This window comes from Acipenser ruthenus, chromosome 15 (assembly GCF_902713425.1).
Source record: "Acipenser ruthenus chromosome 15, fAciRut3.2 maternal haplotype, whole genome shotgun sequence".
Classification (NCBI taxonomy): Eukaryota; Metazoa; Chordata; class Actinopteri; order Acipenseriformes; family Acipenseridae; genus Acipenser; species Acipenser ruthenus.
This window is the reverse complement of record NC_081203.1, coordinates 21,757,136-21,784,767: the sequence shown is the minus strand read 5'-3', so window position 1 is coordinate 21,784,767 and position 27,632 is coordinate 21,757,136. Positions and strand designations below refer to the sequence as shown.

Genomic DNA, 27,632 nt, shown 5'->3' with positions numbered 1-27,632 from the left:
TGCAGATATTAATCACTGAGGAATGGCTAAGTATCCCTCCAGACCAAATTTAAACACCTTGCATGAAGTGTAATACGTTTCGTCCTGGCTGCCCATGGTTGAGAGTTATTAAACATATAATTTCAGCACTTTTATCTTAACTTGACTGGTATTCTTTGCATAATTACTGCAAAACCAACCAGCCGTCTTGGTGGTTAACCGTTGGGATGGAAGGTTTTGGGTTAGACATCCGCCTTGGCTAGGTTAACAAGAATTCCAGCCACCATAGCCTGCACCAGAATTCTAAAGAACAAGAACTTGCTGTTGGTAAGCAGTTCAGTATTCTCACAGTATGTGTACCAACAGTATTATCAGTATTATAGAACTAGGTGTGTTATAACATTAATGGCTCCATCATTATGGCATGCATTACTTCCAAAATGAATCCTGAAATAGTTTAATTATGTTAACTTAAAAATATTCCATATTGTAATTTGTTCTCCTACTGTACTTCCACAAACATGTTCATGAGTCTATAAAAAAAAACATATTTTCACTCTCCTACCAAAATACATATGTTTCTTTATACAACAAGCGTTGTGATATCTAGCATCTAAATTTTTTTTCATATTTGGTGGTCCTGAGTGAATACTTTTTTTATTACCGGATCTCATTTTTTTAAATCGTTTCTTACGGCGCCTTGTTAAACAGATGCAGATCTTAATGTAATTATCCAAATTAACTTGTTTAATTTAGGCTTAAAACACACATTATCATACCAACAAATGGTTTAACTTGTACTTTGTTGAGCATCTTATACCTACCTAGCTTTAGAAACCCGGGTCAGGTTACAACAATGAAACAGTGGCCTAGAGAATGGAGAGAGATTATGATCAGCAATAATGCCTTTATCTTTGCAGTACAGGCATATTGTTGACTGCCACCTTATTTTGACCAATACATGTCCCTTCAATAATAAATTATAAATCAAGTTTTCTTTTTATAGTACAGTAGGATCCTATTTTCTAACTAGAAATATATTAGCTACAGTGTGCTGTACTCAAAGTACAGCACAAAACCAAACCATTTGGATAACAAAGGGTTTGATTATGACTATTGTGTCAGTCTTATAACTATATCAGGCCTGACCACCGTGGTGCCATGATCCAAAAGCAGGCAGCTCATTCAATCTACCTTACAGTGGAGTAGTGAATAGGGCTCTTGACTCCTGACCGGTGGGTCGTGGGTTCAATCCCAGGTGGGAGACGATGCTGTTGTACCCTTGAGCAAGGTACTTTACCTAGATTGCTTCAGTAAAAACCCAACTGCATAAATGGGTAATTGTATGTAAAAATAATGTAATATCTTGTAAGTCACCCTGGATAAGGGCGTCTGCTAAGAAATTAATAATAATAATAATACATTGCTGTCTTTGGCAGGCGACATCATTTAGGCAAAATGTTTAGGAACCCGCTAAATAAAAATAAACAGCGTTGTTGTTTTCTTTTAATCTTTTTTTGTTTGTTTCTTTCTTACGGCCTGCATCCGTCACTTGGGGGAGTTTTTCATGACGGATCAGGTCTGTCATTACAGTACTAAAGTGGTTAAGATGAAAAGGCTTGATCATAGCTATCTCTGACTTACAGGTACTCACCACAAGCAGCCCACACACTGTGCTGCTACTGGGATTTACTGAAAGAAATGCCACTGTAAGTGCTGATGAGAAGCTGGGTGGCTGCCAATCTTCACCATACACTATGCTTTACTGGAAGGTCACACGAGGCGATACATTGCTTTGACTCAAACAAGCAAAGAAACCGGATACTATACAGTTTTTCCTCCAGGGTTGTAAATTAGCAATGTCAAGTATTTTGAATTTAAAGACAAATATATCTACAGATGAGACTGCCGGTTATAGAGGTCCACTTTCAACCAGGATGAAAACAAAAGCTAACCATTACAAAACTATATTTACAATGATGAAGGCATTGTTGAAATCTATGGGTACTTTGCATAGTTATCATTCTAAGCAAAATCTACACAAATTCTAGGATCAGGGGCATATTCTCAGCCACTGAAATATCTTCAAAATAATATAACTACATCTACCACAGTCCCATGAATCTGCTACTCAAAAAGTAAAACATCTTATTAAAAAAAAATAACTCTGTGCCTTTTAACATTATCCTACTTCCTATTTCTCTCTCAGAGCAATATGTAAAGGAAAGCTGCCACTTGCAACTAGAGCTTTTGTACATTTTACAAATGTGATATTTCTCAATGGCAAATGTAGTCCCAATACTAGTAGGTCTATATCAATATCTCCTCGGATTTCATTAGCTAAGCGGCATTAGCTTAGCTTTCCCCAGATACAGCCTTAGATGATTATGTACCAAGACCAAACACAACAACTTGCCATCTAATCAAAAAATTCACGCAAACATTAACATTATACGTTACATAGATTTTGATAAAGCCAAAAGGCACAGTGAAGTTGGTAAACGAAAAGTAAATCCCACAGCTGGCATTCTCCAAAGCCCCAATCAAAACATTGCTTCTTTACACCCCGGTGCTCGACAGCGATGATGGCCACCTTTGGAGGGCAAAGGTCAGCCCTGCCGGTATCTGCTTCAACTCACAAGGCGCGTGATTTGTGGGGTGACTATCCCTGAAGACTTTGCCTCCCTCACCCGTGGGAGCACCAGAGTCAATATAGCGTTCCCTCCAGAATCCCCAACAAAGACCGACGACTTTGTACACTGGAAAGTGAACTTACGCTCCTCCGACTGTATGACTCATCCTGAACACGATGTGGTGTGTCAGTCGAGCCACTTGGGTACCCAGAAAAGGTCCATTTGAACAATAAGGATGCAACTGTGGCCTACTGTAAAAAGGTGTACAACTTTAAGCTTTTATTAACGCTCCCCTTTGCTCCGCCAGCACCGAGCCGAGAGAGACTGTTACCCCCGTTTCAAACTGATGCTCCAGAGGCGTACCGAACTGAACTGAATTAAGTATGCGTTAGAGCGGCACTACATTATATTCCATGAAACAATTGATTTGATACTGGCAAACTGAAGCGCGCCGCACTTAATTCAAAGCAATCGCCCACAATGCATCACAGTAAGTAATGACAAACGCAGGAAGGGAGCGAGCGTGAATATATGTTTGTTTACGTTTGTTATCAATATTGTGCAATTGTATCAGTGAAAACATTTACCCACTCCATCACATAGCATTCCGTGTTCTGGCTAGCCAGTTAGATATGGATTTCAGTGATACCAGATGGTGAATCATTATTTGGAAGATTCTTCAAGCGAGAAAGAAAAGAAGAAAGATGATGGCTATTCGCAGCATGATAGTGGCGACATGAAATGTCTTCATGAAATGCTTAATTACAAATGTGAACTAGTTGCTCCTCTGTGGGCACTGCCATGATTGATTCTGGTGGTAACAGGTGATCAGTGTAGCATTGAGGGACACACGATACTCTTTAGCATATAATTTGCATACATTAGCATGAAGTACAGTTCGCTGCTGGAGAGCCATATGAAACCAAGGTGCACCAGAGGCGCTCGGTGCGGCAGAAGAAGGCATGTTAGCGTCGAAAGAGCATTGAGGCGTTCTTAATTGTTTCAGACGCTGTTCTACTCATGTACTTAATGGGGGCATAGTAAATATTTTGTGTTTAAATTCAGTTTGGCATGCCGCTGGAGCATCAGTTTGAAACGGGGGTTAGCTTTTAAGCTCACAAGTAGCTGAACAAGGTTTAGCCTGGGAAAAGTGTGTGCGTGACCCAAATCAGACAAGCTTTTTCTTTGCTTTTTTTTTTTTTTTTTTTTTTTTATAAAAGATTTGAAACATTAACAAGTCCATCTTTAGCAATCAGTCTTCTCTTCTTGCTTCTTACACATGGAACACATTTTCAAGGATGAGAAATACATCCATTAAAACAATATTTAAACCTAAATGCACTATTTACATCAGAATTAAAACAGCATGATTACATGTTGGCCAAATGACCATTGAACATAAACAAATCTCCTGGTACGTGAATATAATTTACCAAGTGTGTCTTCTGATTAGTTGTAAATTAACTCGTACATTACCAATTGTTTTTTTTTTAATTATATTTAACAGTAAAACAATAAGTAGGTCAATTTACATCACAAAAGAAGTGAGAGCTTATTGTACAACTGACAGAGAACTTGGTAAGTGGCACTTTAAAAGTACCTGCATGTTCAGTGTAACACAATGCTACTGGGCTACACATTGAACATGCTGGAAGAAAGACAAATGGGCATTCAGTTCCACAATAGAAATTGTTTTGACTTGTTTCACTCAACGCAATACTGTAGATCTGCACTAGCTTGCTCTTTGCTAGCATTGTTTTAAATAAGAAAGGTGGTATTCATTATTGTGACTAACTCAACTTCAGCTGACCTTTCCCAAAGTTTCAATTGGAAGAGCAAATTAAGTAAATTGGTACAGCCCGTAGTCTGAACACCAAGATCGATAAGACTGTTTCTGAAAACAGCCTCCAGTACTTGGAATCATCTTCAGCTTGTTATTATGAAAAGCCCAATAAACACAAAAGTGGTTATGAAAGTGTTAATGTCATGTAATGGCAATGCAAGTCTCCCCAGATTGCCTCAAATCTGCCCCTCAGAGTGAGTGAGTAAGCAGTCCAATCTCCATCCCCATTCAGCCCTGGACCTCTCTGGGAATGGGCATCAACCATGCTACGGTTTTATGATGCGAGCATAGCTGATGACATGAACAAATCATGTAACACCGCTGGAACTGCTGGAAACACGGTTGCTATAGGCAACTGCATTGTTGACGCACAAAACACAATGTGTCGTGACAGGAAGCGAAAGAATATATCATAGGACAAATTGAGGGCTTGCCTGATTATGAAGATACCCGCAATCAAGCCATTTTATGTGCCACAGTAAAGCACAGTATATACAACATAAAAAACTTGCACCATACAACTGCATGCAAGTTCTTATGCATTCAAGGTGTTTCTTTCTCATTTTCTAACATTATACGCTTTCTTCACCTTTCAAAAAATAGGAGGTAATTAAAGAGGAAATGCATTGAAAATATAGCCCACGGTATTTAATTTAGTTTTACCTGAGGCTCTGGCACACACACCTTCCTTCAGTTTTAGTGGGGGTTTTTTTCCGCCAGAGCTAACGACAAGAAGCAGTTTAATTGTCTGGCTTAGAATGACATATAGGGTGTGAGGATACACAATACGATATGAATCATGATATGATACATATCATTATAATTGTGATTGTCCTTTATATGATGAGGAACAAGATTAAAATTACATTTAATACAAGGCTACTCAGTTAAAACAATTACACATGTGACCATCCCTTCATTGCCCCACAAGCAAGTCTCAGGCCTGACCCTCTTATGGGCAAGGAAGCAGTTCAATCTCCATGCAGAGGAGGCTTGATAAACGGATACTCAGTTAAAAAGGTGGGATTTAATAATGCAAGAGAATTTTGGAGGGCTAAAAGCTGCTACATACCTCCGTTTGTCATATAAAGATACTTTGTATGGGTCAATTGGAATAAACCATTACTCAACTCAGTTTCATGTTTATTCAGCCTACAACAATATCAGGTGCCACCTAAAGAATTTGATTGCAAGAAGTGTATCAAGTGTTTTGTGTTGGGCTATATTGACCTGTTGATCTGGAGACCTCAGCTAATGTAACTACACATCCTGTAACAAAATCTGGAAAATGGGTGCAGGAACCTTTACTGTCTGAAGGAAAAAATAAATAAAAAGCTAATGTGTTAATACTGAATATCGCATGTGATGACGAAAGGTGTCAGTGCATATGACTGAAAAAAAAAAAAAACATTTCACTTTTCAATTTGATGTCAACTCGGAGTTTAAATCCGACTAGCACGTCTCAAAGATTTAGTTGATGCAAATACGTGATTGTAATTTTCAACAGTAGTGCAGTAACCACCAACAGTCGGTTTCTAAATCAAACTTTCTCAAAAGGCTTGGTGATGAAGTCAAAGCTGGACTCCTGCTGACCCTTCGCAAATACAACACAGATTCTCTGACTTAAGCGGTTCATAAGTCCTAAAGCTAAATGTGTGATTCGTGAACAATAAGTATATGTAAAAACAACGATCGGTTACCGAATGGAAACTGGCATAGCTGATTCTTCTTCACTTAATTATTTACCTTCGTCCGGTAAAACAAAACAAACAAACAAACAAAAAACCCGCCGAGGGTCAAGAAAAAGCTACAACTTTCCACTTTTCTAGCTTAGACGAAGATAACACAAAACAGAAACTTAACCGGGCCTAGGCGGGTCAGTGGCTATCATTATCACCATGGTGTACAAAAAAAAAAAAAAGACCAATCCAAAGCAGATGTATTTTTACATACCGTACTGTATCTCTTTATCCTCTAGTCTGGGACACAAAGTCTAGCCCGTTTCGTGATGCAAAATAAAACCTGTTGGAATTAACTTACGTAGACGTTATTTCTTTAAAAAAATGTTTTATTGTATTATTTTATATTTAATTTTTTCAATTTTTGTCTGGATTCGGGGCCTAGTTAAACTTACACTGTCTACATGGCAGCTAGTGTGAAACAGCCGCATCCCATCTAATGCTGGGTCCTTTTCTCCCTAGTACTTGCAGCCCCGAACACGATCAGTAATGCACCAACACTTTACCTGCTGTATCCAGGTTTCACATGCAACTCCACGTAGTTTTTATTGACATCCTCGTCGGTGTGTTAGGTTGGTATTCCCCCCACTGCTGAGTGTGAATTTCTTCTCCTTTACTCAAATTATTTCTCAGCCTCTCGCTCCTGTCTTCCACTACATCGATACCTCCCCAGCTAGCTGCTGCCCTGTGTCATAGACATTTCTTCCAGGTCCTAGTGCCGACCAAATTACAACTCTAGTTTCACCTCGTTTGCCTTCTGTTTGCTGCTGCACTTTCAAAATTCACCAACTTGCTCTGTTTTGAATACATTGAATATTAAAATCAGTTTCTACGCCTACAATTCTCTGAACAGAAATTTAGGTAATTTCAAACGCGCGCACACACACACGTAACACTTGTGGCACAGCTAAAATTACAAAGTGGTCCAAAAATATTTGCACACATTACACATTAGTAATGCTGTCCAACTTTCGTCTTAAACAGTGCATTCTTTATGGTTCGTTACACTTGTGTATTGTTTAAACAGATAACCACATACGCACAGCTAATTCAAAATTAGAAACAATGGTTGCACAGACGTGTTTAAATGGATACGTATTTTGGATGTAATGTAACACATACGCTTCATCTCCCTGTTGCAAGTCACTTTCATACACGATGATAAAGCCAGCAACGCAGGATTAATAGTACGTGCATTGTTTGGATGTGTTTCTGAATCCAAGGTTGTTCAAAAGTGATCACTGTATGGCCGACAGACTTCGCTGCAGATTGTCCAGTAGCAATTAGATGCAATACTCCAGGAATGGTCCTGTCTTTAGGTGTTGTTGTGTATATGTAAAAAAAAAAAAAAAAGTCCCCAGGTTTTTTTTAAATTATTATTATAAATTAATTTTATTTATTCCCCCCTCTCTAACTTTCAAGTGGTTCAATGTTTTTTTTTAAATACATTTGGCAATGGGCTGAAATCCCCACATTCCCTTATGTTATGTTGCCCTTTCATTTAAGCTAAGCAAAAGTTAAGCATGTAAGTCAGTCAATTGCAATGGATATTATGTAGCTGTCTTTTGAATATCCACTGGTGTTGCAGGGGCACAGGTTAATGGTACCAGTTGTACTTGAGAGAGACGTGTTTGAGAGCTCTACTGAGGATACAGTGGTGCTGCTTTTAAAAAGTAACCAGGATGTGAGGACTAAAACAGAAAATGCTCTACAATGTGAATCCAAACAATACATTAGTTTAAAAAAGTGCTAGAATTGAAACCCATACCAAGTTGCTTTTTAAATAAGGAACACAATATATAGCATTGTTATCCTGCTTCAAAAATGCCACCAGCTATTTACTTTCACTTTTTCATATGGGTGTCACCCTGCAATAGTATTATACCTTGTGACACCTTCACCAAACTCATGTGTTATGTGTGTCAGGCCAAATTTGTGATAAATAGTCAGTCTAAATGCCACGGGTGTTCATTTTTATTTTCGTTTTCAAGTGGTATATGTCTGTCAGGTATTATTCTTAGGACTAGAAGCGTCATTACTAAGCAACCAGTTTCCTGGAACTGGGTGCTGGGCTTTCCAATTTTTCAACCTGGTTTTAAGGGAGTTCTCTCAGGAGATTTTGACAAGTGGTGGGGGGCCCTACGAGGTAAAAGCTTTGAAATGTATGGGAGCAAACCAAGTCTATCGAAATAGACCTGGCATTGTGCAGTATAATAATATAATGTAATATAATTTGATATAATATAGGGTACTGTACAATACAAGCCGATATTCACTCCTTGAGAAGTCAGAGCAGCTACCCATGAGTGGCCTTGCCACAAGATGGCTTACTGACTGCTCTGACCTTGAGTGGATGAAAATCAGCAGTAATAATTAAGCAGTACAGCACATTTTAATGTGACTTTATTTCCATCAAATACTATAATATAATTGTTTCTGTTTTTTGTGTGTTTTGGGGGGCAAATTCCGGTCTTTTTGAGTATGGCCAAAAAAAATCGTTTTTTATGTTTGTTTGTTTTTTTCTCACAGTCCCAAAAAAGTGAATTGAGCGGTTCTTTCCTGTATTAAATCTGAAGTGTTGATGTGTTGAGGCATTCTGAGAACTACTCAAAGCAAATAGCAGCACTCATGGCAATGACAGTGCACACTGTACCTCTATTGCAACGAATTACAGTAAACGGGGAATAACTTGAACGCAGTCGACTTCAGTGGTATGTTTGTTTTTTTTTCAGTATTTATTGGTTAAAACCTAAAATAAGAAACCCTATATATAATTAAGGGATGATGGCATTGCCGTGGCATGTCACAAGGAAATAATGGAAATCTGAAGCTAATAAAGAAAGGCTTAAACCAACTGTTCCATTATTAACAAGGAACATGCCTCTGCAATGCCATTGTCACTGTTATACTACACATTTTAAAAGTTATTTATTTATTTACCTTTGTTTGTCTGTGTTATTCTCTATTGTTCTTTCCTGTTCCAGCAAAAATGTAAAGAAACCGTTAACCCCTTTAGGGGGTGAATCAAACTTATTCAACAAATGAAGGTAGTTTTCTACAGAAAATGGTTGAAAGGCATGTGTAGCATCTGTGGCAGTCCTTGAGGAATGTGCTCTGAGGAATGAGTCACTCAGAAATCCATGCATTTATAGGAAGGCAGACAGTAGCAAAGAGCCTCCATGGTTGACATCTTCTTTGCTGTGTATTTGCCTAGTTTTCTAGATGTTGGGTTTTTATATTCTTTTTTGTGTGTGTTGATATACATTTTAAAAGGATGTACAGTAGATAGCAGGTGGCACTTACTGTAAACACAGGTACTGTAAAAAGGATTTAAAAGGTCTATTGCTCACTCCTTTGTAAAGTCATGGATGGAGCTAAGAACATACACATTTTGCTGTACTGCAATCTCTGCACAAAACATTTAAAAAATGGTGAGTAAAGCTGAATAAAAATCTACAGTTTAGATTAAATACAATCCTGTGATTTTGTGTTGTTTATAACATGTCCAAGCTGACTGCAGCTCTGGAAAAGCATTCCCGTCTGAGAAGAGACTCGATGTCTCACCCAGCCCTGAGGCATAACTGCCCCGTATAAGCAGATTGATTCACTGTTTCTGTTTATTGTAAGCATATATAAGCATTATCATTGGATAGTACTGCATCTGTAATTCTATCTCTTAAAGGGGAACTACTCTCTTAAGATGGTTAAACTGAAGTTAATTAAGCCCCTTTATAGAGTAGGCTTTCTATCATATCTCAGCATGTATTGCTGAACATGTTAGTATGATTTTTGATGTTAAGCACCATAGTTCATTTTAATTTTCATCAAATAATATAATATAATATAATATAATATAATATAATATAATATAATATAATATAATTGAGGTTGGTTACTTCAACTATAGAAATACTAAAATACACTTGATAAATGTAATGTAATATTGGTTAGGATTGTGAAACAGTCTGATAATAATCTTATAATCTTAACAACATAAGAAACATAGGCAACACTTTACATGATTTGTCTCCAACAATACTGCCATTACATTGTAATAACACATTCATTATACATGGCTATGTAGTTACAATGCAATATTAACAACAAAAATGTTGTCAATATTTAAGCATGGCATTGTGTATTTACTGTGTAACCACACATGCAGCAAAAGCGTAGTTAGAGACACTTAATATAAAGTGTTACAAAAATATAATGTATCCATTTTTTTCATTAAATTCCATGTTGAATACCAGTTTCTTGCAGTCAGACACACTTAATATCACTTCTGTGTTTGAATGTGTTTCCTATGGTAAGCTGACACCAATGAATTACACTGCCTGGCCACTTTGTTAGGACATGAGTTGGGTCACCGTTTGTCCTGATGTTTCACCATTCTGCATAACAAGATCTACCCCAACTGTGACAATAGAGTTTCTATAAACAAACAACAGCTCCTCACATCAATGGCCTTCTGTTGCTTCTGGAGTTTATGAATTTCCCTAGACCTAGCACACCAAAGTACCATATATATTGCACATAGGTCATATCCAACATACAGGGTACAGGTTCTGCCTCGTACATAAAGTCAATTTCTTTACCTGTTGAATAGCGATACAGAGGAGCTGGGTTTGAAATGACTAGGAGATGGAGGTGCTGGGCTTGTTTCTGAATCTATCACAATTTAACAGTCAGGGATTTGCTATACTCTCTCAACAAGCACAATATCTTTAAATCTTAGTGTAGACCTGGCACTGTACCATGCATCCTGTAGAACTGTCATGTTTCAAACTTGCTTATGCAGCAGTTTAAAAGATCATCTGTAACTATTAAACACTCAATAGTGCTGAATTTAGAAATACTAAAAGAAACTTCGATTCAATGACAAACGTTTCAACCTGAAATCTTTTTTAATGTCCTTTGAAGTTTCTTTCAGCAGTTTATCTTGTAATAGAACCATTTTGATTTGAAGGAAGAATCCTGGTTATTGTTTATTTTAAAGGGCCATTTATAGTTTATTAACTATGATACTTGGACATCTTGTCTTTCATTGTCCCCACCTCTTCAATGCCTCCTTTAAAGTCATTATCCAATCAGCTGCTTCCCCTACTTACTGACATGCTTTGCAGCCAGTAACATGCTTTGACCTGGAAGGCACTGCTGAGGTGAAATGACCTAGAAACTGAAACAGTAACAGACTTCCTTACTGTAAGGTAAGCAAACTTTCTTCGATCTGTAAAATCTTGTTTTTTAAATGAACAACTTTGCTATAGCATTCAAAATATACTTATATTATGTGTGGACTTGCAAGATAAGGCAGGTAATATTTATGGAATTGTGTTGTTAGTTACAATCACTTTAAAGAAGGACCAAAAGAGTCTCGTTTAATAGAATACACAAATCCTACAACTAGCGCATTGCTCATAATTACTGTAATTTAGTCATGTTAAGATGACGCACAGCTTTTTTTATTTGTACTGTAGATAATTGGAAACAGCATCTTTTTTGGGCTTTGCTTCAGATTTGAGAACCTAATTTTGCTCACTGGCTTGATGTTTAAATAATGGCATGATAATTGAGGTTTCTGTAAAAGTGCTTATAGGCTGTAATGTTTTGGTATACACATTCCAGGAAATGTGGTATGCCCTCACAAAACTGGCACCTAATAACTTCAAATACCAAACTAACTGCCAACAATGGATAGCACACATATTAAGCTGAGGGAACATGAAGCTCCTCTGTGGCTTGGAACTTGGTTTCAGGAGACTAGGTTCCAGGTCACTGCATGGCACAACATGGCAAACTTGCCTCAAACTAGGTCTCCCGGTCTCCTGGAACCAGGTTTCAAGCCGCTGTTCCTGAGAAAGAGACTTCTTGTTCTCTTAACTTTTGGATGTGTAAGGCACTGTAACTGTGGTACAGAAATACTGTGGTAAACTTTTAAGGATGGGGTCCATTTAAATCATATACATGAAATAGTGGTGGGTTTATTGACCTATTTATTAAAATAAATGCATAAAATAAAATACAGTAACATAAATTGGGTGAAAAATCAGGTTTCAAATTTTAAGGGCGGTGGTATTACTTATGCCCCAGTGTTGGGGAAGTTACTTTTAAAAAGTAGTCTGTTACAGTTACAAGTTATTTTAACAAAGTTGTAATTCGTTACAGTATTATTTTGACAAAAAAAATCAAGTAGTTACATTTACACAGTTACAAATAGTTATACTAATCAGGCACAGTTTACATTTTAAAGGTTTTTTTTTTTTTTTTGGTTTGGTCAGGCTGCAGCTTGAAATATTCTTTGAAGATCCAGCTATCGAACCCACTCGTTCCCTCCTCTGATGCCATTTTTCACAAACATAGACACACATTCTCCCATCTCCCCCAATCACTGACTCTCACAAGCACCAGATCTAAGTGAAATTGATCTGTAGGTGAAATGTTCAATATCCCTGTGTAACTCAAGCCTGCTCCACCCCCCACTCCCCCTCCCTATTCCTTTGGAAGTAAGTTTGTAGTGGATGCCCTCAAAGAAGAAGCGACAGCTGGAACACGAAGCAGAGGTGACCTGAACAGCTGGGGGGGACTGGAGACAAGCAGCTGTGACCCAAGATTGCTGCCTCTGTGAGGTTTTAATGGCTGTTTTAAATTCCATGTGTTTGAATAGATTTCTTTCATTCCAAGTGTTGTGACTTGAGGCTTTTCTTTTAGAAGGGCTGAGAGCACTAAAGATAATACCGTAGATTGATTTTAACATCTATAAAAGTGTGGCACATCAAGGTGTTATGCCATGCTACATTCTATCCAATACTTCAGAAGTTTGTGTCATATTAGTTTGTCTATCTTGTTTTTTTATTATCCCAGCAGAGGGTGAAATCCCTGACGATGGGGATATAGTAGAAGAGGGCCAACATACAAATGTAGAAAAAACCCTTACCCAATTGTGATGAGATCTGGTACTAACCTTATTTATCTTATGTTATTTGGCATATCAAATTATGGGGATTGTGGCAGGGCAGAAGAGCCCTGCGTGTAATCAGTGGGACAGGGCAAAGACCTGCTGATAAATATATTGTTGAGATGTATTATGATTTGAAAGTAATGGTTTGTTGTTATTATTGTTGTAGTTGTATGATTTAAAAAGAAATGCATTGGTTTGTATTCAGTTATTGTTTGGCAGTGTGGACGGGGTTAAAGCCCCATCCCTCTAAATGCATGCAGAATGTCTCCGTCTCCGGATTGATTTCTAATTCGGAGATGGCCACGTGTATAAAAGCACAGCAGCCACTCATAGCGGGGTGGCTGTTCAGAGAGTGGAGAACGAGAGAGAGCCGAGAGAGGGAAAGAAAGAAAATAAACAATTGCTACTCGTGCTGGCTTTAAACCAGCATGATACTTGTTTTGTGTTTTTTTTTTGTAAACTTTTATTTTGCTCTGTCAGCATTGTTTTTGTACAGTACATCCTTTTGATTTCTTTTTGTTTAATAAATTTGCGCATCAGCGCTTCAACCTGCAGTACCTGTGTGTGTGTGTGTGTGTGTCAACTTCCTGGTCTGGGGACATCACCACCAAGCTGTCCTGTCACAGGGATATATTTGTCTGTCTGTACTTTTTTTTTATCTGTGTGTAACATTTATAAATCCACTCATAAAATTGTAATGAAACTTTGTATTAACATTATTTAGATTTAATGACTGTGAGTATCGGATTGTAGGGATATATGGTGTCTCTCTCTATGTGTGTGTCCCACTTACCATGTTTCATTGCCCCTCTTACTCTATGCTATTCTGTAGACTGGCTATTGTTTTCCATTACATAGAAATAATCCATTAAGTTAATGTTAATGAATAATACACATGTAAAACACCTGTTCCAGCACCTGTCAATGTAGGGGGCTGAATAGGCTAGAAATTTCAGGTGCCTTCTATTTTAATAACTCTAGGGGAAATTACAAATCATTATTTCTGGAATTGTGAAGTTACCTTTCATTTATGTGAACAGTTATTGTTGATACAATTCTGGAGATTGTGTATACCTGATCAAAGTAAAGCTGAATATCCCTTGACAAGTTTGCATGCAATTCATTAGAATGGTTAGCCATGTGTTTTACCATGTTGTGCCATAGTCCCAGTGCTCCACTGTGTTTGCATGTGATTTACTATGACTTGACTAGGATTTTACTATGCTTTAAGACACTGCTCTGCTTCATGGAGGGACATTCCGGCAATAACCAGCACTAGTATATACTGGTGAGCCCTGGTGGTTTTGCTGGTTTTCAGCTTATAGTACTGGTTCAGATTTATATCTGTTGAGTGCCCATTACTAGCCTTATAAAAAGTTGTTCCAATTCCCAACTCTTTGCACACTTGAAAATAATGGCCACAATTTCATATGAATTTCAATAGTTTCATAGGATTGCATAGGAGAAACATATGCATATCAAATATTTGTTGTTATTTTGTAATCATTTTTCTAGTCCTGAAGATAATTTCAAATAAATGACCACAAATTCCTAATAAATCAAGTGGAACACTCCAGGAATAGCAGCTAATGCATTCATAGAAAATGGTGGCCATTGTTTGAGAGTGTAACCGGATTCTCAGCAGAGTTTTACCACAGTTTACTGCAGGGATACACTTATGTCTATCACTATAAAATGAAAGTGATAGGTACTCATTATTCACATCTTAACAATTGAAGACATCAGTAAAAGAAGTTATATAACAAGTAAATATAATAGTTAACCTTTTTTAAAGGTATGTTAACCCAATGTCTATTGCCCCATTCCCTGTGGGAGACTTTATCTCACATCAGGGCTGCAGAATCTGAGATGCTCTGTGGTATCCTGGCCTGAGGACCAACACACTGCCACAGGGGAACAATAACAGACTTAATGAATAGTTTACTCCTGAGGTGCCAAACCCCCATGATGGATTGAGGCTTGCTACAAGAGCTCTTTGCAACACACACTGTCCAAGAAGCCTAGCATGGGCTGTGCAAGAATGGAAATGAAAGACAACAAGTGGGCATCTATCAAGCTGAAATAATAGAGCTCTCTATAACTTCAAAGATAAGCAGTGTTTTTGTACAGGTGCTTGTGTGCTGAAGGGGTTCCCACTGGTTAAACACATCTCGGAGTAAGATTTGAAACACTGTATTGAAATGCATTGTGAATCTTTTATAAATGAGACCAAGATGTTCCTAAAATGTAATCATGTACAATAGCACAGCTCAACAGACACCTGCACTTCAATGTAGTTTGCTGCTACCTTCTCTGACACTACCAGCTCTTACATAAATGCATTAATGCCATTACACTCCAACTCAGGGGGTTTAGGTTTCAGGTAACACACGTTCAATCTGTAATGTTCATGTGCAATAAGTCTGTGAAACATAGTTACATTTTTGGACTGGATTTTACGTTATTTTAATTGTTACCATTTGCACTTGTGTGGATCACACGTTTACATTTTTTTTTTGTCATTTGGCTAAAGTAACTTGATTCACTTTTTCTCTAACCAGTATAACTAGCTCTTGAACCTGTACAACCAGTTGTAAACTGACACAGCTGCCTCTAACCAGATTTAATACAGTGCAAGACACTTCAGAAATAACTCCTGGATCTTTATCACCTCCAACTACTTGATTTGTATTGTGGTATATCTTTAGTGATGATAATAATAATAATAATAATAATAATAATAATAATAATAATAATAATAATAATAATATGAAATGTATTTTTTGTTTTACGACTGTAAATCGCCCTGGATAAGGGCATCTGCTAAGAAATAAATAAATAAATAAATAAATAAATAAATAAATAATAATAATAATAATAATAATAATAATAATAATAATAATAATAATAATAAGTCAGTAACATATATTCATGCTATGACTATAGAAGATATAGTCTAGTTTTATCCCAGTGCTTTACCATACTGGACTATGCTCCACTAAACTTTGCTATGCTTTAAACAAATGTATACTGCAGTCAACTTTAAATTCAACTATGAAAAGATTATATTTTCTATACTTTTGTTCCAGTGTAAAATGTACTCCTTTACCGGTATTACACAACTAGCAAGTGTGTCAGTAACATACATCCTCAGTCGTGGCTGTAAGTTCAAAATTAGAGCAATCAGTATGAGGAAAAACTTTATCACAACCATGTCATATATCAACAGCATTAATAGTGTAGAATAAAAAAAAACATTTAAATGTTTAGTAACAATTACATTTAGATATATACAAAAAAAAGAAAGATTTTTGCTAAGCAAGATCTGAGAAACCAGCTGCAAATCCTGTCACTTTGGGGCTGATTTGATCATCTATACCCAGCTGGTATAAACCACAGCTGGAATCTGTAGAGCTTTTTAGAGCACTGAAGAATCACCCTGGAATGTGTCACCCACCTTTCGATGGGTATCCCAGGGTTACCTCTTGAAAGTGGTTGATGCAATCCAAGTGTATTCCCTATAACTCAGGGGTGTCAAACTCAGTTCCTGGAGGGCATGAGTGTCTTCTGGCTTTCGTTCCACCCAAGCTCTCAATTACTTAATTGGTCTAATTATTTGATTAATTGGACATGTTTAACACTTCTCTCCAGACCTCAGAATGTTTCTAGGTAGTGTACCTTGAATCAAGTGCATTTTTTTAAATCATCAACTGTAAAAGGCCTTGAAAAAATATTACACATGTCCAATTGAACAAATAATTAGAGCAATTAAGTTAATTGAGAGATTAAGTTGGAATGAAAACCAGAAGACCCTGTGGCCCTCGAGGACTGGAGTTTGACATCCCTGCTATAACTGTTAAATACTACAAAATCCAGATGGAGCTTATTTCACCAAAGTACAGGTTAATTAAATACATTTAAGATGGATTGAATCATTAAACATTATCAATCTGCTACAAGCATTTATTATTATTATTATTATTATTATTATTATTATTATTATTAGTAGTAATAACACACACACACACACACACAATGTATATGAATTAGATTTTTCAAAATTACAGCAATATAGCTTTAAGGTTTTTGCTTTTTATGCACACTCTTCTTCCGAGTTATTTGGTTTATGAGTGTGTGTTTAAGCCAAGGGCATTTAGATGTAACAGTCGATCGTTTCTCTTTATAAACAGCATGGAGTAAAGTTGTTTAGTTTTCCCATACGTTCTGTGTGCAATTGTACCTGCAACTCCACTAAAAAATAAAATTTGATTGGAACGGAGAAATGCCTCCATATACAGTGTGTGTGTGTGTGTGTGTGTGTGTGTGTGTGTGTGTGTGTGTGTGTGTGTGTGTGTGTGTGTGTGTGTGTGTGTGTGAGAGAGAGAGAGAGACAGAAAGACAATTGTGGAAATATACATATGTTGGGGATTTAAACTGTTGACAACAATTTTGTTGTCAACACTTTGATTTTAAGCATTTGTTTATTTCTTTCTAAATACAACCCGAATATTTATTCTTTCTTGATTATATATATATATATATATATATATATATATATATATATATATATAAAACAAAAATCCACCCGATTTCACCCTATTTTTTCATTAAATAATTTTACCCGATTTAAAAAAAAAAAAAAAAACAATCACCCAAATTTGGAAAGAAATTTCACCCGAAAATCAGACGCCTTAATTATAAATCAATCAGTTCTATTCCTGTATCATGGATTGATTTACTGTATAATTAGTAAATACATGAGTGGAACTTTTGTTTCAAAAGTGGGGGTTCAGAACGTTTCTCAGTCATGGCTAGAGTTCTTACAAGGACAAAATCAACTGTGCACATCACCCCTGTCCTGAAGTCTCTACACTGGCTCCCTGTGAAGTTCCGCATTGACTATAAAATTCTTCTACTGGTGTATACATCATTGCATGATCTCACCCCAACCTATCTGTCCGACCTCACTGTCCCTCCTGCTCCAATGCTGCGCTCATCTAGTGCAGGAATGCTACAGATCCCTAGAGGTAATTTCAAGACATTCGGCTTCAGAGCTTTCTGCTGTTATGCCCCAAAAGCCTGGCATGCCCTCCCAGATGAAATCCAACATGCAGACTCAACTTTTTATTTTGGTCGGCTACTGAAACCCCACCTGTTCATAGCTGCCTTTAACTGTTAGAACTGCCCCTTGTTCTTTTCATGTGAAGCGCTCTGTGATATGAACACATGAAGGGCTCTATATAAATGCAAGATAGATAGATAGATAGATAGATAGATAGATAGATAGATAGATAGATAGATAGATGGCTAAGAATCTGAAAAGGAAAATTAAAAATAGCATGGTCTACAAACATACCTGTTTATCATTATTATTATTATTAGTAGTAGTAGTAGTAGTGATAATAATGCCACCCTGTAGACTTCACGTCGGATGTATCCATGGCTAATTACAAATATTCAACACCCTCAAAGTGTTGTGACTGTTCCACTTTGTTTCCCCACCCCTCCCCAAACGAGGAAGCAGTTGTGTTCCAATACTACTCATCTAAGCTTTGACCTTTCTTGACAACTTACCTGCAAAGATTCAATTCATCTCCTGTGGGTGAGCGATGTGGACACGTGTGCTTGGTAAGGGGGTTGAATAAACAGGCTAACAGGACCACTGATCACCACTGGTTTGGTACCAGCGACAGAGATGCGGTTGCTTTATGTAGACATCAAACCTCAGCGTTGAACATCTATGAATCTGTATCTGTTTTACTGGGAATTGAACTATACCTAATTAAATGTACATCTGGAAATCATGGCTAAAGCACAGCAAAGTGTAATAAAGCACATTATGGGAAAAGCGATGCTTAAAAACATGTCAGCATGGAAAAGCACCAAAAAACGGTATTACGTTTTCCATAATAAGGGGTTAAACTACGTTATTTTTAGTCACACAAGCGAAAAGTGTAATCATGTTTAAACATAAGACGGAAGTGCTTAATTGAAACTAGTTTGGAAACATGATCAGTTTGTTTTTCGTTCAGAAAAAAAAACATTTGCTATATGAGAAAAAACAAAGATTAGTAAAGTGAAGTAAATATGTAAAAATATTACAAAAATTAACAGAAAACAAGAAAATAAATCTTTACATTGGTACAAATGCTTCGAAAAACGTAACAAGTATCTCAAATATCTACATTTAGTTTTTGCTGGGTATTATTATTACTAATATTTCTGTATTGACTACAGTAACGCTACTTATATCTTTTACAAGAATCTGTTTCCAACTGCCAGGCTGTGTGATGTTATGCAGTACAGTACCTATTGTAGTAGGCACTATCGCGAGACTGGACCATTAACTACTTGCTTGACAAACACAGGGTGCTGCTAGACTGCCAGGGACAGGCTGAGCTGAGACACAAACATCTGGGAACTCATCATGGAAGCACGACGGCATTCCTAGATAACGCTGCTGCTGTAAACAGGTCAATCTAGGCTCCTCGGCTGCAAGACCAACGTGTAAGTATGTCGCTTTAACTAGAAACGGACCCGAAACTTATTATTGTTACCTACCCCTCAGTCTGGAGCTAGCTATGGAGCGGAGTTTCGCTGTGATTGGACGCCTCCTTGCTTGGGCTCGGAGTTTGCTACTGCCCCCTAACTTGGCCATAGCGACAAACGACTTTACTTTCACCTGCAAATACACAGCAAACGGTAGGGAGAAAACTAATAACGCGAACAGGACAGGTGGATTTGAGTACTTTAATTAGTTTCTGATACATTAAAAAATTCCTGTATAATGTTTGGCATTGTAAATGTCTCGGTAAGTGAAAAAAGACAAAGGCGTGTTTAAGGTCAATTGGCTTAATTGCGTTGTGAGTAGAACTGGCGTTTGTAACGGAGAGGGGTGCACAAAATAAAGTTTGTGTCGCCTCATATGCCTATAAAAGGGCTTCTGGAACTTTAAGGAGACAAGCTGCGGGTTAGCTGGTAGCTCGATTTGGAGTAACATATGGCATTAAAAGGAGCACAGCTGGAGGTAGCATTTCCATTGCGGTGATGTCAGAGCAGCTGACTCTACAGCTTGCAGTGTAATTAGCGAACAGAGCACTCACTCACTTCGTCTAACTTCCTCTGCTTTTCTTAACCTTGGAGTACTACTGGTGTTGATATTTCCGAGGCTGCTCTTGTGTGTACTGTATGTGCACGCTTTCATTTATATAGTTGCATAGTTGCAAGCCGATTACTTTGCTCGTTTTCTTATAATTCCATGGGAAGCACTAAAACTACCGATACATTGATCGGATCGATACGGCTTGCTCGTGAGAAATGTGAGTTGGTTACAGCAGTGGCAATGGCAGGAGTCTGCTGTTGGGGTATAAGGGGCAGGAGAAGCTGCGCACAACGATACCGGTGCTCTGTTATTGAAAATGTAATTGCAAAAAAAGTTTTTATATACTTTTAAGAACTGTTTCTAAAAAGCCGTTATTTGTATTCTTCCAAAAAAAAAATCAGCTGTTATGTTCCGTTCGTTTCGTTTATTCATAGCTAACAAGAACATTTGTAATTGTAATTATTTGTAAAACAGAAATAATGATGAGCCGCCAGTAAGGTTGTACAACCTTTAATTCGCTATCAAAAAAAAAAAAAAAAGTTTTCTGCAACGCTTAGCTTGGTGTCACATTGCCTCCCTCTGTGGCTTTTGTTTACTTTAAGACTAATATTTGTGTTGTGTTGTTAGTGTAATCTTTATGTTTATTCAGAACTTATTTATTAGAAGCTAATGAAGTTTGCACGACAAAGCAAATTGCTGAAGTGTGGTGTTTTTTTTAAAAAATTGTTTATTTTAACAGTCGCAGCGTTTTCTTTGCTTGAGTGTTCTTGTTGCTCTTTCTTTGCTTAGACAATTGCTGGTTGCTAACTCGCTGCTGCACTCGTTGAATGCCTTTCTTTTGTTTGTTTAATATCCAGTTTTTCCTGTTTTGATCAGGTTATGAAGGAAGAATGGAGTTCCCAGACCATAGCCGCCAGTTGCTGCAGTGTCTGAGTCAGCAGCGTCACCAAGGTTTCCTTTGCGACTGCACTGTTCATGTTGGAGAGGCGCGATTTAAAGCACACAGAGCAGTGCTGGCCTCTTGCAGCATGTACTTCCATCTCTTCTATAGGGACCAACTAGACAAAAGGGACCTTGTACATCTGAACAGTGACATTGTGACAGCCCCTGCTTTCAGCCTGCTCCTTGAATTTATGTATGAGGGGAAACTGGAATTCAACAACTTGCCTGTGGAAGATGTGCTGGCTGCAGCCAGCTACCTCCACATGTACGACATTGTGAAAGTGTGCAAAAGCAGGCTGAAAGATAAAGAGTTGTGCTCTTTGGAGGAAAAGATTAATGATGGGGCAGCACTGGGCTGCCTGGAAAAGGAGAAGAGCTCTTCAGACAGAGAGCATCCTGAGCATGTACAGCAGCAGCAGCCCCCGGCAGATGAATTTGACACCGACAACAGCAAGGCAAGATTGGCTGTCACGGATTGTGAAAGGTCTGCACAGAGCAGGCAGAAGGCGAACGGTCACCCTGGCAGGTCCCCGGACCTTGTAGGTGTCAATTATGTGTCAGCGGAGGCCGAGTCCTGCATCCGAACAGCTGGAAAAACAAAAGCTGATGTCAGTAGTTCTACGGGGGCTCTGTCTCAGAGGTCTCGGGCTTCAGATGACGCAGAATGTGCTCTGGATTTGTCTTTCAAGCCTCTGTCGAGCAGAGATTCCTTACACCCCTACGTCTCGGGACAGCTGGCTTCCGACAGCCAGCAGCAGGGCAGCGAGCCACTTGTTAAAGACGAACACGACTTGCTGTCAGACCAGGAGGACAGTGAGCCCATGAGCCCCGAGAGCCAGCGCTTTGGGAATTCAGCCAGGAGCTCGGTGGTGACAGGGTTCGCAGCCCTCTTCCCATGCAACAACGGCTCCTCGGCTGCCCTCCACCCCCGGGAGGACGAGGATGTGATGGAGCAGGACGGAGCTGGGGGAAGAGGAGGGGTGGGCGGCAGTGAGGAGGAAGAGGAAGACGACCTGGCCTCTTCCGATATCTCCACCTCCAGCGGCGTGCTCCTGCCCCCCGGCCAGCAGATCTGCGTGTGCCCCCTCTGCAGCAAAGTCTTCCCCAGCCCCCACGTGCTGCAGCTCCACCTCAGTTCCCACTTCAGGGAGAAGGACGGCACCCGCTCCAAGCTGTCTCCTGATGGCTCGGTGCCCACCTGCTCCCAGTGTGGCAAGACCTTTTCTTGCATGTACACCCTGAAGCGCCACGAGAGGACACACTCTGGAGAAAAGCCCTACACCTGCGCCCAGTGTGGCAAGAGCTTCCAGTACTCGCACAACCTGACCCGCCACGCCGTGGTCCACACACGCGAAAAGCCACACGCCTGCAAATGGTGCGAGAGACGCTTCACTCAGTCTGGTGACCTCTACCGACACATCCGTAAATTCCACTGCGGCCTTGTCAAGACCCTGGCTATTGGATAATGAAGAATTACTACTGGAGCTGTACAGAGTAGAGAGTATATATATTTTATATACAGTATATGTAGATATGTACAGGTCAGTATACAGTACAAGCACCACCACACTTGGCGGGTACAGTATGGCTGCATTGTAAAACTAACCCAATTACAATTTCTGTCCAACAAGCCATTTGTCTGGCATATTTATTTTTGGAAAGAGAGGTTTAAGTTGCAGATCATGCAGGCCAGTAACGTTCCTTTTGGTTCAAACCAACACCAAGTGGAGCAATCACAAAAGCTGAAATAGCAGTACTTTGATTACAATTTGGTAAGTTCTGTATCTTCAATTATGCAAAACGCAGTCTTCTTAGGTTTGTAGCAACTTGTCAAGTATATGGATGGCCTTCTACTGTAGGGTGACGGTAATATGCATATTTAAGTAATATGAATTCTGTAGTTGATACACACCATAAAATTGACAGCTTCATAAAAATAAAAAATGTAATTAGGGTTTACTTCATAGCATACATTCAGTATTCAGGTGTGGAAAGGTAAACTCTTTATATAATGGAAGTGATGACCTTTTAAATGTGTCATACACCTTTACAAACACACACACACACACACGTTCATTTATAAGTATTGGTCTTTGACTTTGTGTGGAGAGTGTATAACAACAAAAGGCACCGACATTGCCAATGGTTCCCATAGCAAAACAAATGAAGTGTACTTAAAAGAGAGTTTAAACCGTGCTGTGTTTATTTTTTTAGTTTTGTTTGGCGCTTTTTTTTTTTTTTTACGGCCAAGACAGTATTGCGATTTTGTTTTTCAAATAAGTCCCCACATTCCTGTCCTAACCACAAAAGAATGGCCTGCTGTTGACAGACAGAAGAAAATGTATTGATTCAGTGCAGCAGCTAGAGGTTAAGCTAAAGGGTGCTGAGGCTGCTTGCTGCATCTCCGCTTGTGATGACTGTGTAAGCTGACCTATGTATTCTTTATGTTTTCAGTTTTGTTGCTATGATACATATTTATCGGCCACTAAACTTTTTATATATATATACAAAATGTCTACTAATGCTGCAACATATTATGTAAATTATTCACAGACTATAAATCCTATTTAGAGGTGTCTTCGCCCCTTGTTCTGCTGCCACCTGTTACCTGTGTCACAGCTCTCACATTTAAAGGTGCCTGAAAGATGGGTTTAAGCAATACCAGCACACTATTTCCAGGTTTCAGTATGTGTCAGACATTAACTGTTGATTTGGTATACATGTGAACCCAATTCCCCACGTACACATACAAGCTTAAACTTAATAGGGGGAAGTGTAAAAGTATATATTAAATATATAGATATATAATCAACACTCCATTTTGGTGAGCAACAGAGTAAGTTATAATTGTATAATATTTTGCAGCTATTTTATGAACTACTGAACATAATGCATGTACACATTTAAACAGTCTGGGCACACATGCTGGGTTAAATAATGTCACATACTGTTTTCAAAATGTACTGTGTCTCTGAGCCTCTCTTCAGTGCTGTGCTATGTTAGTACTGTGATTGGATTCTGTCGAATACTGTGTGTGTGTGAGTTCTGGTATTTTGCTGTGGCTGGAAATAGCACTAAAAATCTACTAAATTTTATTTTTGAATGTATTTTTCTTTTTTTGTTTTCTCTCCTGATAAAACTTGATCTAGTATTTATTAGTTAGGGGTTTTATTTTATTTTGGTTCAGGGTTTCTTAGGGTGTGTTATTAAGTATTTTTATTAACCATTTCCAAGCACATTGATTTTGTCATTTAAAACAAGAATAGGAAATGTTCAGCTTGGGTTCTTAAATTTGCCACTTGGCTCTTCTTATTCATTTTAACTGATCAGTACTTTGAAGGACTGTTATGGCCCCTGATGCAGGTACTGTTTCTAGCTATAGGGGCTGGCAACTATTTTTTCTTCATGATTTACATGTACTATAATATTAATTGTTTGTATAAAGGGGTCAGATTCAATAAGCACCAAGTTTGTTTCATTATGTATGTCCTCTGAAAGCGTTGTTTAAAAATAAAAAAGAGGACTTGTAGTTTTGTCCCAGACTTCTAATGTTTTATTTTCAAGAGATTTACGCTTTTGTGGACATACAAATACCGTGAAATGACCATCAATTATTAAAAGGGAAAACAAAGTGTTACACAACTTAAAGAGCTCCTACACACGTCTCAGTTGTTTCTTGATAGTTGTGTAATATTCCTGCTTTGTTTTTTCTGTAAATGCTTTGTGAATGTGGCCCAGTGTGTCTTATTATATGAACAGAACAAAAATCTTAAGATGTGCTACAAAAGAAAACAAAAAGGCAGCACTTGTTTTGAGCATGCATGGTATAATTTCCTTTGTGTCTGACCTTCACACTGTATATGGCATTTAAAAAAAAAAAAACCCAGTACTTAATCAAAACCAGGAGAGTTACCTGACTTTGAATCGCTAAAATCGATTCAAATGTGTTTAGCCAATACAGGGAAATAAGCAACCGAGGCCTGCATCAGCAAAGAGACTGGCAAAACAAAAGCTGTGCTTGCGAAGAAGCTCATTTAAAAGTAAATAATGAACACTACTAGCCGATGGACTCTTCTTAGTGAATACCTCCGTAGAAAAGAATGACCGTTGTTTTGTTCATAGGAATGTCTGGATTAATAGCCTGAAAATTTCTCCTTTCTTATTTACTTTAATTACCTTGCTTGTTTTTTTTGTTTTTGTTTTTTTTTACTAGTAAGGAATACTTCAAACATAACACCTTGCACTAATAAATTCCCTGTGGTGAACCCAGTGTATTTATTTAAGGGAGTATAGGAACAACTGTAAACAGCTGCATTGTTTTTGAGAAAGCAAAGGACGTCCTTCTAAGTGTGCCTAAGATAAGGGCTTCATTGTATTACTGTTCTAAAAAAGAAAACAAGGATTGCACACTTGAAAGTGTTATGTTGCATTTTGATTAGAAGTATCTAACTGCATTTTAACTCTTTAAATCCTAGCATCAAGAATTTGAAGTAAATAGCGATCAACTGTCTATTTTACGGCCTGTTTATGTTGTGTGTTTGTTTACCTGGTATTAATGTGTTGTGTTGTTAAATAAGGTTAACCAGATTTCCTAGACCTTTGCTCCAAGTTGCATGTTTTTAGCTTGTTTTTATTTAAGGCAAAACTATACCAAGTGGGAGTTTTTGAACCAGATTAGTGAAATTATGGATACATCAAACACTGATCTAACACTTTTAGTTGTTTATTATGTTAGAATATTTCTAATTTACAATATCAGAAATTAATTCAAACAGCTGGTTTCACAGAGCCAGATTAGCTACCTTTTAATTAAGGTATTTTAAAATGAGTGCTAATTGCGTTTTGTTGTTGTTACTGTGTCTGCTATTTGTATGGGTGACTCTGTGCACAATACACAGATCTGTAGTTATACTGTATACAATATTGCTTTTAGCCTGCTGTGTTAAGGAACTGATACATGTTAACAAAACATGGTTCTTTTAAAAGAGTTACAAACAAGCAAATTACAAACAAACCCATATTTTATAGAAATCTATAATTTATATGGAAAATATATATAGAGAGAGACAAATGTGTATATAAATGTGTGTATCTGTATGGGGTTGTTATTATATAAATGCTGGAAGGTTAAAAATCATTTGTATCTGTCACTTATAGATTGCCAAGCTAGGATTTAAAGGGTTAAATTTGATTGTAATTAAAAATATTGAAATTGGAATCTTCTGCACTGTGAAACTGTGTATAATCATGAGTATTTATTGTTTGTTTCCATGTGAAATCTGCTGTAATTTTGACGTGTATAATGAAAGCTACTAAATGTCAAATGGGATTTTTTTTTTTATAGAATTTGTAGAAGTGCCATAGAGTTGAATATAATTTTTTACAAAAAAAAAAAAAACCTTTCTATTTTGTAGAAAATCAAATGCTTCAGTGTTAGTGCTTTGTAGTCAGTAGAGGAGAATCGGTGTGCTAAAGAATGGTGTTGGTTAGGGCTCTGGGCGCTTATTGAGATTTTGTTTGTGTGGATTTTTGTTTGCGTTTGTTTTTTAGTGTGTGCTGTGAAACTGTGACAATCCTGATTTAAGCCTGTTTTGTCCTTTATTTAGTTTTGCATAAATTAAAAGAGAATGCACTGTGTTCATGTGTGTCGATTTCTTTGAAGCTGTTTGTTTTAACCTTGGTGTCAGGAATATTCCTGCATACACTTATTTGCCAACATCTCTATTCAAATATACCTGCTAATTAATGCAATATTATTCTAAAGGTGGATTTATATTCCGGGACTAAAGAAATGAAGAATGGGTTTAATTGGAAGAAAGCTTTGAACAAAATAAAAAGTAAGAATACAATTGAGAAATGATGGCAATAGGTCTAATCCAATGTACTTTTCTCTAGGGAAATGCGTTTGAACAAATGCAAACAAACTGGGTGTGAAGATTTATTTTGGTACCTCGCTGATGATGCCTTAATTGAATCAGAAGAAATGATCCATAATATTTCTTTAATGCTTTTTTTCCTAGGTAAATTAAAATTAGGACCACTGCATTTATTATTTACTGTTTATAATTTTTTTTTTATTTTATTTTTTTTAACAGATTGTGGTATTTGGTACCCAGTACTATATTACCTGTCAGTAGTGCATCTCTGAACAGGTCCTTTTGTAAATGCCTTGGCAGCAGCAGGCAAGCCAGCTTTGATCTCAGTCTGTCAAGTAAGATCAGCAGTAATGTTTAGCATAATCGTTTATAGATTGTATGTGTTTATTATACACGTGTGCATGGGAGGATTGGAAACTCATGTAAAATGGAGCACTGCAAACAGGCTGCCTCTCATGTAACTTCTTATCCAAATGGAATGCCTGGTATTCTGATACATACATACATACATATATATATATATATATATATATATATATATATATATATATATATAT

General features: G+C 37.7%; 2 protein-coding genes across 8 annotated transcripts in view; one reads left to right on the top strand and one right to left on the bottom strand.

Annotated features, from left to right (window-relative positions):
* LOC117422488 (RAC-alpha serine/threonine-protein kinase-like) overlaps window positions 1-6,943 on the bottom strand; it is a 49,395-nt gene extending 42,452 nt beyond the window's left edge. The window contains exons 1-2 of one of the 2 annotated variants that reach the window (XM_034918288.2): window positions 6,701-6,943; window positions 804-848 (exon numbers count right to left, since the gene is read on the bottom strand). The gene's annotated coding sequence lies outside the window, so the exon portion shown is untranslated. The remainder of the gene's footprint in view (window positions 1-803; window positions 849-6,700) is intronic. The other variant, XM_034037603.3, reaches the window with a different exon arrangement.
* A 12,492-nt stretch (window positions 6,944-19,435) lies between these two features.
* Window positions 19,436-26,836, top strand: LOC117421879 (zinc finger and BTB domain-containing protein 18.2-like). Of its 6 annotated transcripts, none has more exons than XM_058987436.1 (2): window positions 19,436-19,662; window positions 21,134-26,836. In XM_058987436.1, exon 2 carries the CDS (start codon window positions 21,148-21,150, stop codon window positions 22,663-22,665), a length of 1,518 nt encoding a protein of 505 aa, XP_058843419.1. In that variant the 5' UTR covers window positions 19,436-19,662; window positions 21,134-21,147; the 3' UTR covers window positions 22,666-26,836. The 6 variants fall into 6 exon arrangements, with proteins under 6 accessions (XP_058843419.1, XP_058843418.1, XP_058843422.1 ...); XM_058987435.1 differs by lacking the exon at window positions 19,436-19,662 and adding an exon at window positions 19,729-19,857; XM_058987439.1 differs by lacking the exon at window positions 19,436-19,662 and adding an exon at window positions 19,913-19,966.
* The last annotated feature ends 796 nt before the right edge of the window (window positions 26,837-27,632 follow it).

What these genes read in the sequence shown, in the direction of transcription:
- LOC117421879 (XM_058987435.1), top strand. Translation starts at nt 19,737, where the DNA reads ATGGAGCGGAGTTTCGCTGTGATTGGACGCCTCCTTGCTTGGGCTCGG. An exon ending in CTGCAAATACACAGCAAACG is followed by an intron (nt 19,858 to 21,133) that starts GTAGGGAGAAAA and finishes TGTTTTGATCAG; the next exon opens with GTTATGAAGGAAGAATGGAG.